We start from the raw sequence: 20,359 nt of genomic DNA, 5'->3' as shown, positions 1-20,359 counted from the left end.
TTTCTGGACAAAGAATTTTCAGATATAATTGGTTCTTTATCCAAGTAAAGTTTAACAATAGTGAAGTATTTTGTCAATGCAGATGTTGTTGCATGCATCGCTTACATCTGTGCCCTTGCAATGTGGTTGTTATAGCAACAGGCTAATCTATTATACAGGTTTTATTCCTATGCCACAGCTTGTAGCACCTATAAATAATTAGCTATTTGCAACAGTATGGTAAAAAAACAAACTATAGAATCAACATCTTTAACCACCATGCTACCTGATAATGGATAGAAAGATTACTAATTCAACCTAGTGCATGAATTAGAGGTATTGTTATTGGCCCCTTTAGTATTTGAGGAGTTCTCTCTACAAAGCATAGGGAATTATTTCAATTTCCCTCACCAAAAGAGACTCCAATCTGATTAATGTGCATGCAAATGATTTGATTCTAAGAACATACTTTGCTGGTAATTTTCAAAATCTGTTCACAATTGTAGCTGCTGAGAATTTGAAAATCTGGTGTTTGTATGTTTTATTTGAATACTTATATCCATGTAGTTCTGAGCCTGTTTTGCAGAATGTGTTTCCAGCACAAGTTAGAATTAGAAATGCAATGTCATGAAACAAATTACTTGTGGCATTTTATGGTGGGTCTCTTTTGTAAAACAAAATAAACAAAACTATTCAGAAATAACATTGTTAGATGAATTTCAACACAAGAACCAACCACAGCCCCAAACTGGGGTTTCTAGCTCTGAGGATGCAATTAACTCCAAAATCAGTTATCCCCTCTTCACTATTCACTTTGTATGGCTAGTTTTGTTGCCTCAAAATGGGAATCATTGGTTTCTTTACAAGCAAAGGGTTTGTGAAAACCTGGAACAACCTAGCTATAGAAAAACTAAGGGTATGTCTACACTACAAAGTTAATTCGAACTAATGGATGTTAGTTAGAATTAACTTTCATAGGCGCTACACTAGCGCTCCGCTAGTTCGAACTTAATTCGAACTAGCGGAGCGCTTAGTTCGAACTAGGTAAACCTCATTCTACAAGGACTAAGCCTAGTTCGAACTTACTAGTTTGAATTAAGGGGTGTGTAGCCCCTTAATTCGAACTAGTGGGAGGCTAGCCCTTCCCAGGTTTCCCTGGTGGCCACTCTGGCCAACACCAGGGAAACTCTATTGCCCCCCTCCCGGCCCCAGACCCCTTAAAGGGGCACGGGCTGGCTATGGTGCCTGTGCCAGGTGCAAGCCTGCCAGCACCCAGCTAGCAGACCCTGCACCTGGCACAGCTCGAGCCAGCCACCCGATGCCCCCCAGCCCTTCCCCTCTTCCCAGGACCAGGCTGGCGGCTCCCGGGAGCTTGCCCAGGACCGTAAGAGGCGGGCACCAGCCTGGTCTAGTGCGGACATCGTGGACCTCGTCCACGACCTCCGCACTAGGCACAGGAAAGTGACCGTCTAGGGCAGGAGAGCTGCCAGCCTGGCCACCCAGGAGCAGGTGTGCATGAAAATCAAGGTGGTCCACTGAGACTCCCGACCCTGAGCCCTGAGCTTAGAATGGCTGTACTGGGTCAGACCAAAGGTCCATCTAGCCCAGTAGCCTGTCTGCCGACAGCGGCCATCCCTAGGGACCCTGGTGGGGATGGACTGAAGACAGTGACCAAGCTATTTGTCTCGTGCCATCCATCTCCAGCCTTCCACAAACTTTGGGCAGGGACACCACTCCTACCCCCTGGCTAATACCACTCCATGGACCCAACCTCCATGTATTGATCTAACTTCTCTTTAAACTTTGTTCTAGTTCTAGCCTTCACAGCCTCCTGCAGCAAGGAGTTCCACAGGTTGACTCTTTGCTTTGTGAAGAACAACTTTCTGTTACTAGTTTGAAGCCTGCTACCCATTCCTTTCCTTTGGGCCGTGTCCAGACTCAGGGTTTTTTTCGGGAAAAGTAGCCTTTTCCCGAAAAAACTTCCCCTGCGTCCAGACTCAAGCCGCGTTCTTTCGAAATTATTTCGAAAGAACGCGGTTTTTCTTTCGATGGCGGTAAACCTCGTTTCACGAGGAAGAACGCCTTCCTTCGAAAGTTCCTCTTTTGAAAGAAGGCGTTCTTCAATGTAAAGAGGCCGTCTTCGAAAGAGAGCATCCAGACTCGCTGGGTGCTCTCTTTCAAAAAAGCGGATTTCTCTTTCGAAAGATCCGCCTGCAGTCTAGACGCGATCTTTTGAAAGAGGCTCTTTCGAAAGATGCTTTCAAAAGAGCCTCTTTCGAAAGAAGCCTGCAGTCTAGACATAGCCTTGGTGTCCTCTAGTCCTTCTATTATGGGAACTAATGAAGAACTTTTATTGATGCACCCTCTCCACCCCACTCATGCTTTTATAGAACTCTATCCTATCCCCCCTCAGTCTCCTCTTTTCTAAACTGAAAAGTCCCAGTCTCTTTAGCCTCTCTTCATATGGGACCTGTTCCAAACCTCTGATCATTTTAGTTGCCCTCCCCTCTCCCACCCTCTCTCTTCCCCTCTCCCACCTCCTTTTCCCAGTCTCCCCGAGTTTTGTTCAATAAAGAGAGATTCTATTTTTGACCACACGTTTTCTTTATTTTGTACATCAGGAAGGGGGGCTAGGGAAGGGTAAGTGGAAGGATGTGAGGGAGGAATGGGGTACGAGCCCCCAAGGGGGAGGACTGGGCTGGCTCTGCGGGCTTCTGGGGGTGGAAGCTCTCCTGCAGGCCCCCAATTGCCCCCTCTCCCCAGATAGCAGCCTGCGGCAAGTGCAGCCGGTCTGATGGCCGAGTGCTGTGATGTGCGCAGCGTGGGCACTCAGGGCACTCCAAGACAGGACTGCTTTGCAAGCGGGGCACCCGTGAGAACTGTCTGTCCGGGGTGGGGGTCGGGTCCTTTTAAGCACAGCCCTCGGCTAGTCTGAGGCAGCAACTCCACGCTCTAAGTCCTCATCTGATGCCCTGCCAGCACTGCTTCCGGCCATCCTTAACCCCGGTTCAGGGTCCACTTCATGTGGACATGCTAGTTCTAATTAGCAAAACGCTAATTCCAACTAGTTTTTTAGTCTGGATGCGTTAGTTCGAATTAGCTTAGTTCAAATGAACTAATTCGAACTAAGTTAGTTCGAATTAGCGCTGTAGTGTAGACATACCCTTACAGACTAACTCGGCTATCACCTGAAGCTATTAAAGAGGTACCTTTGCCACAGAATCACAGAATAATAGAACTGGAAGTGATCTTGAAAGGTCATCAAGTCTAGTCCTCTGCACTCATGGTAGTACCCAGCGCCATCTAGACCGTTCCTGAAAGGTGTTTGTCTAACCTGCTCTTTAAAATCTCCAATGAGGGAGATTCCACAATCTCCCTAAGCAATTTATTTCAGTGCTTAACCACCGTGACAGTTAGGATGCTTTTCTTAATGTCCAACCTAAACCTCTCTTGCTGCAATTTAAACCCATTGATCCTTGCCCTATTATCAGAGGTTAAAGAGAATAATTTATCACATATTTTAAGCCTTCTTTAGTTTTCAGACTTCTCTCATAGGTAATGTTTTCTAGGCCTTTAATCATTTTTGTTGCTCTTCTCTGGACTTCACAAATTTATCCACATCTTTCCTGTAATGTGGTGCCTAGACTTGGAAACAATATTCCAGTTGAGGTCCGTCTAACCCATGCAGAGTAGAGCAGAAGAATTACTTCTTGCCATACTCCTGTTAATCCATCCCAAAATCATATTTGCTTTTTTTGCAACACTCACACCATCGACTCATATATAGCCTGTGGTCCACTATGACCCCTAGATCCCTATCTACAGCTCCTCTTCCCAGATAATCATTTCCCATTTTGTATTTGTGTAATTGATTCTTCCTCCCTAACTTTGCATTTGTATTTATTGATTTTCATCCTATGGACCTCCAACCATTTCTCCAGTCTGTCCAGATCATTTTGAATATTAATCCCATCTTCAAAGCACTTGCAACCCCTCCCAGCTTGGTTTTGTCTGCAAACATTATGTGTATTTTCTATGCCATTATCTAAGTCATTGATGAAGATATTGAACAGAACTGATCCCAAAACTGATCCCTGTGAACTCAGCTTATGTCCTTCCAGAGTGACTCTAAACTATTGGTAACTACTCTCTGGGAATGGTTATCCAACCAGTTATGTACCCAACTAATAGTAGCTCTATCTTGGTTGTATTCAGGCCCGGCCCTTGTGTAAGGCAAGTGAGGCGATTGCCTTGAGCCCCACACATACAGGGCTCCACACTGCCCTGCTCCCAGCCCCACCCACCCACCCACCCACCCTGCCCTGGGGCCTGCACACTGTTTGGCCAGGCCTGGTTGTATTTTCCTAGTTTGTTAATGAGAAGGTGATGTGAGACTGTATCAAAGCTTTGTTATACTAATGCATGGCAACTTTTTAACTTTACAGAAAATACTCAAGATGGACTTCATTTACTCCACCTGGCACACAGTTGGAATTTGTACCCTCTTCGCTACTCGGTACAATTGCATTGTAGGAAGAAATTTTATCTATGAAAGGACAAGATATGATACTGTTCCCCCTCCCTCTCAAGGCTTCTTCCAGAGAAGAAAGTTGAAGTGTAAGTAGGAGATCTGGTGCCATGACCCCTATTGTTCCTCCTCCATCTGAGGATAAAGCAGAACTTTTGTTCATTTTCTTTTAGGAGTGAGAGTATCCTTCAGCCATTTGCTCACTGTACCACTTCTGTACCAGTCTCTTCTGAACCTAATTTCCATTTAAAGAGGAGCTTGACAATTTTATTTAAAGACAAATGAACCTGTGTTCAGTATAACCAATGAGTTTGACTGAAGTATTCTTAAGACAATCACTGTATTATGTGCACTTCGATAAGCCATGTGTTCTTCTCTAAGGGTATGTCTACACTACCCTCCTATTTCCACGAGGAGTAACGGTAGTTTGAACTAGGAAGTCTAGTTCGAACTACCTAGTTCGTGCCGCGTGTAGCCGCGCGGCATGGGGTTCGAACAAGCGGGGATTTAAAAATGGCGGCGCCCTGCTTATGCAAATGAAGCCCGGGAAATTCAAATCCCGGGCTTCATTTGCAATTGCGGTATGCCTACATTACCCCGCTAGTTCGAACTAGTGGGGTAGTATAGACATATCCTTAAAGGGCAAAAAAATGTAAAGGGTATCTTGCAGGGTAGAGAGGATGGGAACTGGGATGGGTGGGCTGCCTAGATGGATTGTGAAGAATATATTGTTGAATAATCTGTAAACAGGTTGTATTTTATCACCCATGGGGGCTCTTCAGTCATCTTTGGCATGGTTCTCTCCTCATGCTGTGCAATTCATCCAGCACAGTACACCCTCTTACAGAACGTCTACACTGAAGTCTTGGCTTCTTCCCATTTTTTTCTTTTGAGACCTTTTAATAATTTTTCTGGCAAAACTTAAATTTGAAACATGCCTCTGACTATTGTTTTGTACAACAACTTCATATAGTTTTTGTGATGACTTTTTTCCTCAGCATCCCTTGTCTGTAAGTGAAACATTAAAAGCCATGTCTACCCTAGCAAGCTTAAGGCAGCACAGATGCACTGCTGTAGCATTGCATATATAGCTGCTCTATTCTGATGGGAGAGGTCTCCCATCCGTGTAACAAAACCATCTCCATGAGCAGTGGTAGCTACATTGGGAGGTGAAGCTCTCCTATGCCATAGTGCTGTGCATGGTACCACTTATGCTCCATCATACTCTCACTGCAAAATGTGTCATTCCTGCAAGTGCCCCCCGAGTGACATTAGTTTTGTGAAAAGAACTGGTAGAATACACCAAGTCTAACTTTTAGAATTTTAATTCTTATTGCATTGTATCAGTGCCCCATGATAAAACATTTCTTTTCTAAAGGTCTGAACCAAAGCCCATTGTAGTCAATGGATCAAGCCCTGAATGAAAATGGGGAACAGTATGGAAAGGGATAGGTTTTTCAAAAACAGTCTATGCATTAAGATGTGGCATGTCTATATCTGCCTGCTCAATTAATATATTTGTATATGAACATCAGATAATGGTGCATGCAAATGGCTAGTTGTCTAAATATTTTTCTATGTAAACATGTGATTTGCATGTCCAGTTGTGATAACTGAGCACACAAAGTGAAATTACATCTAAATTTTTATGCAGACACCTCAAACTTTGCTTTTTGAAACTGTGGTCCTGAGTTTCTTTCCCATTGCCGTCCTTGTTACTGAACAATATTAATCTGCAATAAAATAATTGAAATTGGTGCATATTAATTTTTTCATTGAACAGCGATAGATGCTGCATTTCTTCAGGGAACTTGCTAAGCAAAAATGTTCTAATACTCCTCCATATTGTTCCAGAAAATTAATATAGGATCTATATATCTAATTCTAGTAGGAATTTATACTAGTTAGTCTAGCACAATGTGTGCAGTATATTTCAGTAAGAGGACTGCAAAACAAAAGAATGACATGAATTTGGAGAGTTCTACCTCATTAGTGTCATTTCCCATAATTATATCTATCAATCGTTATATCTGCAGTCAAGGGTTTTATTTTTATGACAACCAGATCTCCCAAGACAATCAGCTTGTTAGGGTAAGCCTGAATTGATATAAAATAGGAGCATATTTTTCTTCTTTCCACTTCACTTCTGTAAAACAATTATTTTTTAAATAAACCTCCTGAACACTAGGTATACTCTTTCAATCACTCTGTACAAATTGGTACCATAACCCTTTGGAAACTTCTCTATTAATGTGAAAAGCAAGCCTTTGAAACTCAGAAAATATAATTGTGCAATTTGAGTTTTCATTCCAAATATGTATCTGTTCAGCTCAATCATATTATCTCTCAACAGTGCAATTTTCTGTTTTTATAAATATTTCTTTCTCTGGACTTGTCTATACAGTGGGCTAATGGGCTCCACGGTTTCTAAAATGTGCTAATATGTTGCACATTAATTGGTCTGTGTAGTCCATGTTGGTGCTCTTTAACATAGAGCAGTTTGAAAAAGGACTATGTTAAACATACTGGAGAACTTTTAATGCTTATCAGCAGCAGGGGCAGATGACCGTTTTGCGGGGCCCCAGGCAGCATAATTCCGCGGGGCCCCCCCTTTGCTACGGCGCACGCGCAGTGACGCCATGCACATGCGCGGGGCTTTTTGAAGCGCGGGGCCCGGGGCGGCCGCTCCATTCGCTCTGCCCTATATCCGCCCCTGACCAGCAGGTTCTATGCAAACCACTTAATATGCAACATTAGTGCTCTTTGGAAATTACACCTTCTTTACTCTACCATGTAGACAAATCTTGTGTGGTTTTCTTTTTTTGCTTTTGCAGTTTTCTGTGTTTAATTAGTTAAGCACAATACATTATTCACATATAGCTTATTATCCCAATAAAGGGCTAAATTCAGTGCTGAAGTAGATGGATGCAGGCCTATTGAAGTCATTCATTTGGCTTGTTGAACCCACTTATGTGAGTGGTGAAATTGACTCTGTAGCCATGTGAATGGTTCAGAGAGAGACTACCAAATGGTTCAAAGATGTTACAGTGAGAAAATGACCACAACTCTTACTATAGGTAGTTACAGTGGGAGATAGGGAGGGAGCTAGTGAGAAGTGACTTTCCTAGTGCCACTGGAATATCCTCTCCGTACAAGTGAGCAGGAAGGAATGGATATAGCCTGTGCCCCACTTTCCCCAGTATTCTGGCCAATATGCATCAATAGACTAGGCACAATGTGCTTTCCTCATCAGACCAAAGGGGCTCTAAGGGCACATCTACATAGCAGGGCCAAATCCAAAATAAACTACATAACTTGAGCTATGCAAGTTGTTTAGCTTAAGTTGAAATAGCTTATTTCAGCTTTTGGCGCTGTCTACACAGCAGGAAGTCCAAGTTAGAGCACTCTTCCTCCCACTTCCCTTACGCCTCATAAAATGAGGGTTACAGGAGTTGGAGTAAGAACTCCTCCGGCTCGCCATTATTTCGACATTATGTCAAAATAACGGCTTGCTGTGTAGATACAGACTGTGTTGTTTCAGAATAACATTAGCTATTCCGAAATAATGCTGCTGTGTAGACAAAGCCTAAGTGAGTTACAGTCTGACTCCAGATCTGCTCGTGAGACAGTGAAAAACATGCAGGCTGATTTGTGAGGAAGCCATGACTTAGCTTGAAGGAATGAGAATTTATTTAGCCACAACAGAGGTAAAAAATCAAACAGTCTAGTAGAACTGATCGTTGCTTCTCCTTTTACAGAGCCTTCTGCATCGCCTGTTCTGTCACACTAATTGTGGTGGAAAAAAATGTCTATAATGAGTCACTAGAGGGAGCTCACGAATCCCATGAATGTAATAAGGACCTATAGATATGGATGAAGAAAAAGAATTTGAATTGCATTATAAGGCTATAAATTATATTTTCCTGCTCATATTAACTTCCTTTGTACTTTCATGCCAAAGTTGTAAGAACATTAGTGCTGATTTATGATGTTTGTCATTGAGCAGAGCAAGGCTATCAGAAATGTTCCCAGTTTGCTATTATAACAAATTCATTAGGCCAAATTCTGATCTGAGTTATACAAACAACCACAAGCCTCATGAAGTCACTGCAGCTACAGATGTGGATAATGGCTGGCAGAGTTTGACTCATGTCACAATTTTATATGATAACAATGTTTATTTTTTCAGAACTTCACTGGGAAGAACTCCATGAAACAAGCATATGCAGAAAAGCCCAGAGCTATAATATAAACAGTGCACTCTTGAAAACTGATGTTGATTTTTAAAGCTATTTAAAATCCCTATTAAACAAAGATGAAATCCTGAGCCTGTTACAAGCAATGGCTAAACTCCCATTTACTTTCACAGGGCCAAGATGTCACTCAAAGCTTTTATTTTTGTTCTACTTCTTTAATAATGGTGGTTAGACTCATAGACTCACAGATCAGCAGGGACCATTATAATAATCTAATCTGACCTCCTGAACATTGCAGGCCACAGAACCTTATCCACCGATGCTTGAAATAGCCTGTCCTCTGGCTGAGTTATTGAAGTCCTCAAATCATGGTTTAAAGAATTCAAATTACAGAGATTTCAAAACTTACACTAGTTTAAACCTGCAGTTGAACCATGTTCTATGCTGCCGATGAAGGCAAAAATAACCTTGCATCTTTGTCTATCTGACACAGGGAAAATTCTTTCTCCATCCCAAATACGTTGTTCAGTTAGGGTATGTCTACACAGCAGCATTATTTTGGAATAACTGCCATTATTTCGAAATAACAAAGTGTGCATCTACACAGAAAAATGTTATTTCTCAATAATGTTGAGATGGGGGGCTTCTTATTCTGACTCCTGTAACCCTCATTTCTTAAAGAGTAAGGGAAGTTAGAGGAAGAGTGTTCTTTCTTCGACTTCCTGTTGTGTAGACAGCGCCAAAGCTGAATTAAGCTATTTTTACTTCAACTACCCAGTTGATTTAGCTGGAGTTGCATATCTTAATTCGACTTTTGCCCTGCTGTATAGATATGCCCTCAGATACTAAGCATCTGGGCTGATACCAGAAGTAGAAGGAAAAGCTCATTGAAGTTAGTGGAAAGAGTCCCATTGACTTCCTAGGGCTTTGGACTAAGCAATAAACTACAGGGCTTGTTTGCTTATGAGTTGACTCCATTACAATAAGCTTATTACTAGTTTCCTCCAGTAAACCAGTAGCCATCACAGAAAACTCTATTGCAGTGACAGAGCTGTAATTCCAAATATCAAATATTGAAGAAGGCTTTTTAATTCTTTCATTTCCTCTCATTGCAGCTGCCACACAACCCAGGAGCTCAGCTAAAAGATGTTGAAGAAATACACCCTGGATAAAGTCAAACAAAAACTATTATTTTTAGTTTGCCATTATGTGCTTTTTTAAACACGGTGTCCCTTTTATATCATTGTCAGCCGACGGTCAGGGCAGTGTGTGTGGGTGTGTCTCCTAAGTCTTTAGCTGCTAAGACACGAAGTCTCGTCACAGCGGGCAGCCCAGAAGGCTGAAAGGAGCCCCGAGAGTTTAACGTCCGTGACTTTACTGCTAGGACCGAGGTCCCATCGCAGAGGGTAGCCAAACAGGCTAACAGACACCCCAGTGTGTAGGAAGAGCTTATTACCCTTCAGATGTTAGCTGCTAGAACACGGGGGGGAGAGGGGAAGTTCCTTCGCAGCGGGCAGCCCAGGAAAGGCTGAGAAGTGCCCCAGTGGACCCTGTCACCTAGGAGTGACACAGATCCAAATGCCCAAGCTCTTCCTATAACTGTCCCTTTAGACCGGCTGAAGTTCTTTTAAATTGTGCTTGGTTCTGTTACAGCAACTGAAGGAGTCAGGTTAAAGCTTAAACAGTTACTATTTTATTGTTACAGGGTAAACTTAGTTGTTAAATGCTACTGCTGTGTTACAGATAACACAGCCACTACAAAGGACAGGACAGAAATTACACTAAGAAGTCACTTACAGGTACCATGAAACCCTTTTGGTTCTCTGAGCTCTTATTAAATGCATGCAAAATAGACAACTAGCAGGTATATATTCTCACCCCTGAGTTCCAGACTTGGCGTGGCCAGCGTATTTCTCTCAATCTCTCGGGAAGAAGTAGGACGAGGTTGGGCGTCCCACAGACCTCGGGAGACAATTAATACCTGCCAGCAGGTATAGATGATTGGAGATCAAATGGGGTGGGCTACTGAACCTCTTTTTATACCTCTTGGGTCATGTAGGCTTCTTCCTGGTCTCAAGTGGCCAATTAGGAAAAATGGCTTTGAACACCAAGTTTCCCACGAAGGGTGCAAAGCATAATTCACACCTGGGAAGATGCAGACAATGGGCACCTCTGGTATGTGATGGGTGAAGATTCCTTTCCTGAGACAGTGCAGGCGTGTCAATTACTGGTACTAGCCATCAGGGCGACTGGAGGCCCCGGGTCGTCAGCTAGCCCATTTACTGTCTGGTTTCTGTTTATGGTAGAGTCAGGGACAGGCAGCACACCTGCGTTCCCAGGGTATCAAAGGCTGACTGCCTTTCTCTTGCTCTCCGGGGGGGGGGGGGGAACAAGATGGGGTTCGTGTAAAACAAAATGGGGTTTGTGTCTGGCTACAATCATCCTAGAGACCTATACAAGTGTGGTTCCCATCTTTAGTGACGAGTGGTATTATTAGGGCTGGACCAAGTTCAGGGATCACTGAAGTTCAGCAGATTCAAGTGACAGAACTCTTCCCTGTGCTCTCTGCATACCAGGGACAGAGTTCTTTTGAGCTAGTCTCACAACCTGCTGCCTTTACAATGCAAATGTTGCCATTGCAAAGATATGCCCAGTCCTAGTTCAGCATGTCAGGTGAAAATGCAGACATGAGACACACACCTGATACACTGTGCGAAAGGTGCATCTTCTAAGAACAATTTTCACCAGAAGTGGGAATTGCATTCTTGTCTTTTAAAGATGTATGGGTCTGTCTACACTGCCACCCTAGTTCGAACTAGGATCGCTAATGTAGGCATTCGAACCTGCAAATGAAGTCTGGGATTTAAATATCCCGGGCTTCATTTGCATGTTCCCGGGCGCCACCATTTTTAAATGCCCCGTAGTTTGAACTACCTGCCCGCGGCTACACGCAGCATGGACTAGGCAGTTCGAATTAAAGCTCCTAATTCAAACTACCGTTATTCCTCCTGCAAAGAGGTTTAACGGTAGTTCGAATTAGGAGCTTTAATTAGAGCTACCTAGTCTATGCCGCGTGTAGCCATGGGCAGGTAGTTCAAACTACGGGGCATTTAAAAACAGCGGCGCCTGGGAAAAGAAAATGAAGCCCGGGATATTTAAATCCTGGGTTTCATTTGCAAGTTCGAATGCCTATATTAGCCACCCTAGTTCGAACTATGGTGACAGTGTAGACATACCCTATGGGACATGTGGACCAGTAGACATCACCTCCCAGTGAAATCATCTCATAAAGATTATTATGTTAAACAATGCATCTCCCTTAGAGGTGCTATGGTCTTGCATTAAATTTCTTGTCATGGCCTAGGTCCTTGGAAAGCCTCTTTAAATTAATGGCTGTAATAGTCCTCGAAAGACGTAATATTGCCTTTCAACGTCTCCATGGAAACAAGGACTAGAAAACCAAAGAGCCACAGAGGCTCTGGTTCCAGCGTTGCTAGTATTACACTGTCCTATCTGAGGAGTCTCGTGTGTGCGGTAGTTTAGCTCTATGCCATGCAGAATGAATATAGCACTGACTGATTCCATCCTCTCACATTGGCAGTAGGAGTGTTATGGAAGCCTGCACAGACTCCATGCCTGTGAAGCTGGGGTCTGGATTTGTATAAGCAGTCAGAGAAGAAAGGACTTCACAGTGTGGGACACCATGGCATTTTATACCATCGTCAGGCAGCAGTGACTGAGCTTAACTGTTGGAGGAGAAATTACAGAACTGGGCTTGAATTCACAAAGTGCTATGTTGATGGAATTTTTAGCCTTGTTCGAATGTCAGGTGATCCGCTTGTAGATATTAGCATTCCCCCAAGCGGCACCTTATGTCTTGATTTCCCGCACCTTAGCAACAATTATAACGATCGAGCCAACCTTTTAAAACTGACATTCATGATCTCAATCTGATTGTAAAAGATGTGGCAAAGACAAATGCCAGGGATATTTGCGTGTGTGTGTGTGTGTGTGTGTGTGTGTGTGTGTGTGTGTGTGTGTGTGTGTGTGTGGGGAGGGATGACATTTATCAGATGAATTAGAATTTGAAATGCAATAATTTCCCTGTCTTTTTCCAGTTTTCAACTGTTTGTGTAGAGTAGCTTCCTGTCCCAAACATTACAAATGATATGGCCTTTCACATTTAATAACAACCATGCCATTAATATAGAACATCTTGTGCTTTTCTGGTTAATACGTTCCACATATTTACAAGTATAGTTTGAGGTGGAAGTTTATTAATCCTAAAATGTTGCCAGTTCTCCAAATTAAATTAAAGCAAGTCAACATTTTATGCCAAACAGGATCTCCTGAGACAACACTAAAATGTATGCCTTTTTTCTACACATGGATGAAAACTTTGACCTTAATTAGAAGGAATATATGTCTTAAAAGGACAAACAGTGCTTCCATCATTCCCAGTGAGATATAAATGTTTCATTTCAAAATTTTGAATTGTTTTGTTCTGACTTTTTACTTTAAAGCAACATTTTGAGTTCAAATATGACCACATTTTTAAAAACTTACAAAAAGAGTGAAAAAAACCACCTGAAAATGGTCAATAGAAATTTAAAAAAATGTGAAGCAAAAAGTTTCAAGTCAACCAAAATGATCTGAAAACCCCAGACTTTCATTGCGTGTCAATCCAAAAAGTTTGACTTCATTATAAATTATTTTTTCTATGCAGTAATCATTTTTTTGAAAAGAGCTGGCGTTGGTTTGAATAGGATTTTTTCTGTGTGTGTTTTTTTTGTTAAATCATTAAATTGCAAAATCCCATAATTTGCTCAGCTCTAACTGGCACTTCAGAGATTATATATTTGGCCCTCTGCATTTATGTTGGAGTTGTGTTTAACTGGGGCAAAATGCTTGGTTTTGTGATTTCTCTATGCATTTTCAAGTACTTTAATTGCCATCTCTCCCAATTAAATTAAATCAACTCAACATTTTTTAGTTTGCTTCTTAATCTGCATAATAAAATACTTTCCTAAATCAAGCAACACTCTTCCAATTCCGAAGGGGAAGCAGAGGAACAAAGAGTTTCATGCAGTGGAATTGCAGATTGCCTGAGGGGGGAAAAAATGGCAGTGCTCTGAACAGACAAAGACAATCTCAAAGGATGCAATGTTCATTTAAGTACTGTCACATTTGAGTGAACCTGAACCATGAGACGCATTTGTATTTCAGCAGGGTGCTCTTTTATTTTGTTTCTGTTCATCTCGTAACCTCTTCGCTCTGAACTGAGCATTTGACTTGTGGCTTTTAAAACATAGCTCAGGGGCTCCCATAAAACAAGCAAAATCTTGCTCCAGTTTCAGTTGATTTGTTTTTCTCCACTGAAATTTAGACATCTGAAAATTGTGGGAAATTATGAGCAGGAACGTCATGTAGTGTTACTCCTTACTGGCTTTTATTGTATGCATATTTTTAAATCTTTTTTTGTTAACAAGAAGCTACAAAAATAATCATTTAGCATGCTACGTGCCAAGTATTTGAACAGTGATGAGGCTAATACTAACATAGCTCATATAATCAAAACCCTTTTTTGCCTCTGGAGTCCTCTGCTGGAGTTTGCCAATATCACCTGGGGCAGAACCTTGCTGCATTTGGCTAGACTATAGTATTTCATAATTGGCCAGGTGCTTTGTTGGAGCTTTTTGCCTTCCTTTGCAATAACCAATATAGACTAAATGAGCCTTTTGTTCTTTTTCACTATGGCAGTCTGTGATGGAATACACCCCTGTATTCTCATCCTGTAAACTATTATACAAATGTATCCCTTGTGAGGTATGCTTTGAAAAACCAAAACGGGTAATTCATAGTATCTTGATAAAATATGCTTGGCAACATTGTCTGAGACATTATTACAGAAACCTGGTGGGATGGGACGCATGATTGGAATGTTGGTATGGAAGGGTACGGCTTGCTCAGGAAGGACTGACAGGGAAAAAAGGGAGGAGGGGTTGCCTTGTATATTAAAAATGTACACACTTGGACTGAAGTGGAGATGAACGTAGGAGATAGCTGTGTAGAGAGTCTCTGGGTTAAGCTAAAAGGGGTAAAAAATGAGGGTGATATCATGCTAGGAGTCTACTACAGGCCACCTAGCCAGGTGGAAGAGGTGGATGAGGCCTTTTTTAAACAATTAACAAAACTATCCAAAGCCCAAGATTTGGTGGTGATGGGGGACTTCAACTATCCAGACATATGTTGGGAAACTAACACAGCGGGGCACAGGCTATCCAATAAGTTTCTGGACTGCATTGGAGACAACTTTCTGTTTCAGAAGGTTGAAAAAGCTACCAGAGGAGAAGCTGTTCTGGATTTGGTTTTAACAAATAGGGAGGAACTAGTTGAGAACTTGAAAGTGGAAGACAGTATAGGGGACAGTGATCATGAAATAATAGAGTTCATGATCTTAAGGAAAGGTAGAAGGGAGACCAGCACAATTGAGGTAATGGATTTCAGGAAGGCAGATTTTGATAAGCTCAGGGAACTTGTAGGTAAGGTCCCATAGGAAGCAAGACTGAAGGGAAAAACAACTGAGGAGAGTTGGAAGTATTTCAAAGGGACGTTGTTAAGGGCCCAAAAGCAAACAATTCCGCTGTGTAGGAAAGATAGAAAATATGGCAAAAGACCAGCTTGGCTTAACAAGGAGATCTTGCATGATCTCAAAATAAAAAGGAGTCATATAAAAAATGGAAACTAGGACAAATAACAAAGGATGAATATAGGCAAGCAACACGGGAATGCAGGGGCAAGATTAGAAAGGCAAAGGCACAAAATGAGATCAAGCTAGCTACAGGCATAAAGGGAAACAAGAAGACCTTTTATAAATACATTAAAAGCACGAGGAAGACCAAGGACAGGGTAGGCCCACTGGTTAGTGAGGAGGGAGAAGCAGTAACAGGAAACTTGGAAATGGCGGAGATGCTCAATGACTTCTTTGTTTCGGTCTTCACCGAGAAGTCTGGAGGTGTGCCTAACGTAGTGAATACAAGCAGAGAGAGGGTAAGTTTAGAAGATAGGATACACAAAGAACAAGTTAAAAATCACTTAGGAAAGTTAGATGTCATCAAGTCACCAGGTCCTGATGAAATGCATCCCAGGATACTCAAGGAGCTGATAGAGGAGGTATCTGAGCCGTTAGCTATGATCTTTGAAAAATCATGGCAGACAGGGGAGATTCCAGAAGACTGGAAAAGGGCAAATATTGTGCCCATCTATAAAAAGGGGAATAAGAACGACCCAGGAAACTACAGACCGGTCAGTTTAACGTCTGTCCCTGGGAAGATAATGGAGCAGGTAATTAAGGAAATCATATGCAAACACTTGGAAGGTAATAAAGTGATAGGGAATAGCCAGCATGGGTTTGTGAAGAACAAGTCATGCCAAACTAATCTGATAGCTTTATTTGATAGGATAATGAGCCTTGTGGATAAGGGAGAAGCGGTGGATGTCATATACCTAGACCTTAGTAAGGCATTTGATACGGTCTCGCATGATATTCTTATTGATAAACTAGGCAAATATAACTTGGATAGGGCCACGATAAGGTGGGTGCATAATTGGCTGGATAACCGTAGTCAGAGAGTTGTTGTTAACGGTGCTAAATCCTGCTGGAAAGGGATAACAAGTGGAGTTCCGCAAGGGTCTGTTTTGGGACCCGTACTGTTCAATATCTTCATCAATGATGTAGATATTGGGATAGAGTACGCTTATTAAGTTTGCAGATGATACCAAACTGGGAGGGGTTGCAACTTCTTTGGAGGATAGGGACATAATTCAAAATGACCTTAGCAAGTTAGAGAAATGGTCAGAGGTAAACAGGATGAGGTTTAATAGAGAGAAATGCAAAGTGCTCCACTTAGGAAGGAACAATCAGTTCCATACATACAAGATGGGAAGCGACTGTCTAGGAAGGAGCATGGCAGAAAGGGATCTATGGGTCATAGTGGACCACAAGTTGAATATGAGTCAACAGTGTGATGCTGTTTCAAAAAAAGCAAATATGATTCTAGGTTGTATCAACAGGTGTGTTGTAAGCAAAACTCGTGAAGTCATTCTGCCGCTCTACTCTGCACTAGTTAGGCCTCAACTGGAGTATTGTGTCCAGTTCTGGGCGCCACATTTCAAGAAAGATGTGGAGAAATTGGAAAAGTTACAGAGAAGAGCAACAAGAATGATTAAAGGTTTAGAGAACGTGACCTATGAAGCCAGGCTTCATGAACTGGGCTTGTTTAGTTTGGAAAAAAGAAGATTAAGGGGGGACATGATAGCGGTTTTCAAATATCTAAAAGGGTGTCACAAGGAGGAAGGAGAAAATTTGTTCCTCTTGGTTTCTGAGGACAGGACAAGGAGTAATGGGCTTAAAGTGCAGCAGGGGAGGTTTAGATTGGACATTAGGAAAAAATTCCTAACTGTCAGGGTATGTCTACGCTACCCCGCTAGTTCGAACTAGCGGGGTAGTGTAGACATACCCTCAGGGTGGTCAAATATTGGAATAAATTGCCAAGGGAGGTGGTGGAATCTCCCCCTCTGGAGATATTTAAGAACAGGTTAGATAGACATCTGTCAGGGATGGTGTAGATGGAGCTTGGTCCTGCCTTGAGGTCAGGGGGCTGGACTTGATGACCTCTCGAGGTCCCTTCCAGTCCTATTATTCTATGATTCTATGATTATAATATTCCCCAGTATGTGTTATTAACACTTATTCCAAGCTTCTAATCCACAGTCCTGATCAGGCAAAAGTCAACATATGGGTCTGTCCCAAACAAATGCCTTAATTTGCATTTAAGCAGTAAATCGAGCAGAAGGGAAAACAAAGGCAGCTCATACAGGCAGGGGGAAAAACCACCCTCAGCAGAGAACATCCTTCCACATACTGTTTGGCTGGTCCACACTCAAGGGGAAAGGTGACTTAAGATACGCAACTCCAGCTATGTTAATTACATAGCTGGAGTCAACTTATCTTAAATTGTGTTTTTGCACCCACAATACAGTGGGAGGTCAAAGGGAGCAAACATTCCAATTGACTTCCCTTTCTCCTTGTGCAGAGCAGGATTACCGATGTTGATGGGGGTGCCCTCTCAGTTCGAATTAGTGGGTCTTCAACTATATCCTCTCATTTGAACCCCAGAAGATTGACTGCAGCTGCGTCGATGTTATGCATAGTGTAGACAAGGACTTTGTCTCCTGGTTCTTAGCTGGCCACTATAGAAGGAAGAGCAAGGGACCCTCCCATCTCATTCTCTGCACCTGAGAAGACACAAGGAACAATTGTTGGACTCTGGGGGAGAGGTCCTGAAGAGTTTTTGGTCAATAATCTTGCTGGAAGCATGTAGTGAAAAATTTTGCTTGACTCTACTATAGTTTGCTAAATGAGGAACTAGAACACAATGGCTACGTCTAGACTGGCATGATTTTCCACAAATGCTTTTAACGGAAAAGTTTTCCGTTAAAAGCATTTGCGGAAAAGAGCGTCTAGATTGGCACGGACGCTTTTCCGCAAAAGCACTTTTTGCAGAAAAGAATCCATGGCCAATCTAGACACGCTTTTGTGCAAAAAAGCCCCGATTGCCATTTTCATGATTGGGGCTTTCTTGCGCAAAACAAATCTGAGCTGTCTACACTGGCCCTTTTGCGCAAAAGGACTTTTGCCTGAACAAGAGCAGCATAGTATTTCTGCAAGAAGCACTCATTTCTTACATGAGATCGTCAGTGTTCTTGCGGAAATTCAAGCGGCCAGTGTGGACAGCTGGCAAGTTGCTTTTGCGGAAAAACTTGACAGTCTAGATGCTGCCAATATGTATTTTTCTTGTAACCATTTTTTACTTTTATGTCTCATTACTTGAACTCACTTAAAAAATTCTCTTTGTAGTTAATAAAGTTGTTTTATTGTTTATCTAACCCAGCATGTTTTAACTGAAGTGTCTGAGTATTATTAGCTTATCTTAAATGGAGTATGTTAGTCCTTTAAAGGAATAACAGACTTAATGTATTTAGACAGTCTAGGAGAGGGCTGGACAGTACAAAGCATATGTTTCAGGGAGAAAGTCTAGGAGTAGGTTTGTGTTGGGCTCATCCTAAGAACATAAGAACGGCTGTACTGGGTCAGACCAATGGCCCACCAAGCTCAGTATCGTGTCTGCTGAAAGTGGTCACTACCAGATGCCCCAGACGGAGGATTCACAACAGGTAATCCTCACGTGATCCCTCCCCTGTCATCCACCTCCAGAGAAACAGAGGCTAGGGACACCAATCCTACCCATCCTTGCTAATAGCCATAGATGGACCTAACTTCCATTAATCTAGCTACTCTTTTTTGAACCTTGTTTAAGTCCTAGCCTTTACCACATCCTCTGGCAAGGAGTTTCTATAATATAACAAGGCTGTGACTAGAAGGCTACAATCATACCAACACATCTGGGAGTGACTTGCATGCTGGTGGCTGTTTGGGAACAGTCCAGGTTGGAGGCTGCAACACCAAGGCATTGCAGGATGTGCCCGGTTACATAGTAGGGGTTACACAGACCCAGTGGTCTGGGCTGTGCCCACTGAACTGAAGCAGCTTTTTAAGCATTCTTGAAAGTACTATAGTCAAGCAGCTTACAAAGCTCCCAAACTCAGTAAGAGTTGAGAAAATTGCTGCTGTGTTTCAATGGATTTTTCCTTCATTAAATGTTTTGCTCTAATTATGTGGCATCTCTTCTCATGTAGCTCTGCCCATCCATGACCATTGGGACATGTCTACACGAGGAAACTATTTTGAAATAACTCCCAAAATAAGAGTTTCAAAATAGTGTGTCCACACTACCGGAAGCCTCGAAATTAATCCAAGGCGGGCTCTGTTAATGTGAACACGCCACCTTGACTTAGAGCCCCAGGGAGCACTGGGGAGTAATTACTTCAAATGACTCTCGGGAGTAGATATTTTGAAATAGCAGCGCCGTAGTGTCCACACTACTGCAATTTCAATATAACTAATTCAAAATTGGCATTATTCCTCAGGGTAAACAGGCGTTATTATTTTGATAATAATAAACCTAGACATCCTTGAACTGGGAGAAAGGTGCTACATCAAGGATCTATCTGAAATTGTGTGACAAGCCTGAACTAAGAATAAAGATGACAGGAAAAAACACATCAATGGTAAAATAAGAAAGGGGCTTTTATTTATTTAGAGATAAACTAGGAAATTTGGGTGTGTCTAGACTACAGGGTTTTGTCGACTAAACTATACCTGCATCTACACTGTTGCTGAGTTCTGTCGACATAATGTCGACAGAACTCAGCAGTTTTGCCGACAGCTGTAAATTTCATTCTACAAGGAATAACACCTTTTGTCGACAGAAGGCGTTATTGCATCTACACTATCCTTTGCGTCTACACTGTCATGTAGTTGTAGTCTAGACGCTCTTTGTTGACAGAAGCTTTGTCGACAGTATCTGTCGACAAAATTTCTGTCAACAAAAGCCTGTAGTCTAGACTTACCCTTAGACTAGACTAGCAAACTACAAACCAAATAACTCTGAAAGACAAAGATTGAGATTTGGAGGTCTAGTTCTCAAGTCCACATTTTGGCACCTAAATAATTAGACTTAATTTCTTTGAACAC

At 42.2% G+C, this 20,359-nt stretch overlaps 1 protein-coding gene across 2 annotated transcripts in view; it reads left to right on the top strand.

Moving 5' to 3' along the window:
* LOC102450210 (uncharacterized) overlaps nucleotides 1-11,555 on the top strand; it is a 174,846-nt gene extending 163,291 nt beyond the window's left edge. For both annotated transcript variants that reach the window (XM_089780862.1, XM_089780861.1), the window contains exons 3-4: nucleotides 4,425-4,596; nucleotides 9,819-11,555. In XM_089780862.1, coding sequence (XP_089636988.1) covers nucleotides 4,425-4,596; nucleotides 9,819-9,856 — 210 coding nt within the window. In that variant the 3' untranslated portion in view covers nucleotides 9,857-11,555. The remainder of the gene's footprint in view (nucleotides 1-4,424; nucleotides 4,597-9,818) is intronic.
* The last annotated feature ends 8,804 nt before the right edge of the window (nucleotides 11,556-20,359 follow it).

This window comes from Pelodiscus sinensis, chromosome 10, assembly GCF_052426305.1.
Source record: "Pelodiscus sinensis isolate ZL-2025 chromosome 10, ASM5242630v1, whole genome shotgun sequence".
Classification (NCBI taxonomy): Eukaryota; Metazoa; Chordata; order Testudines; family Trionychidae; genus Pelodiscus; species Pelodiscus sinensis.
This window is presented reverse-complemented; position numbering and strand designations above follow the sequence as displayed.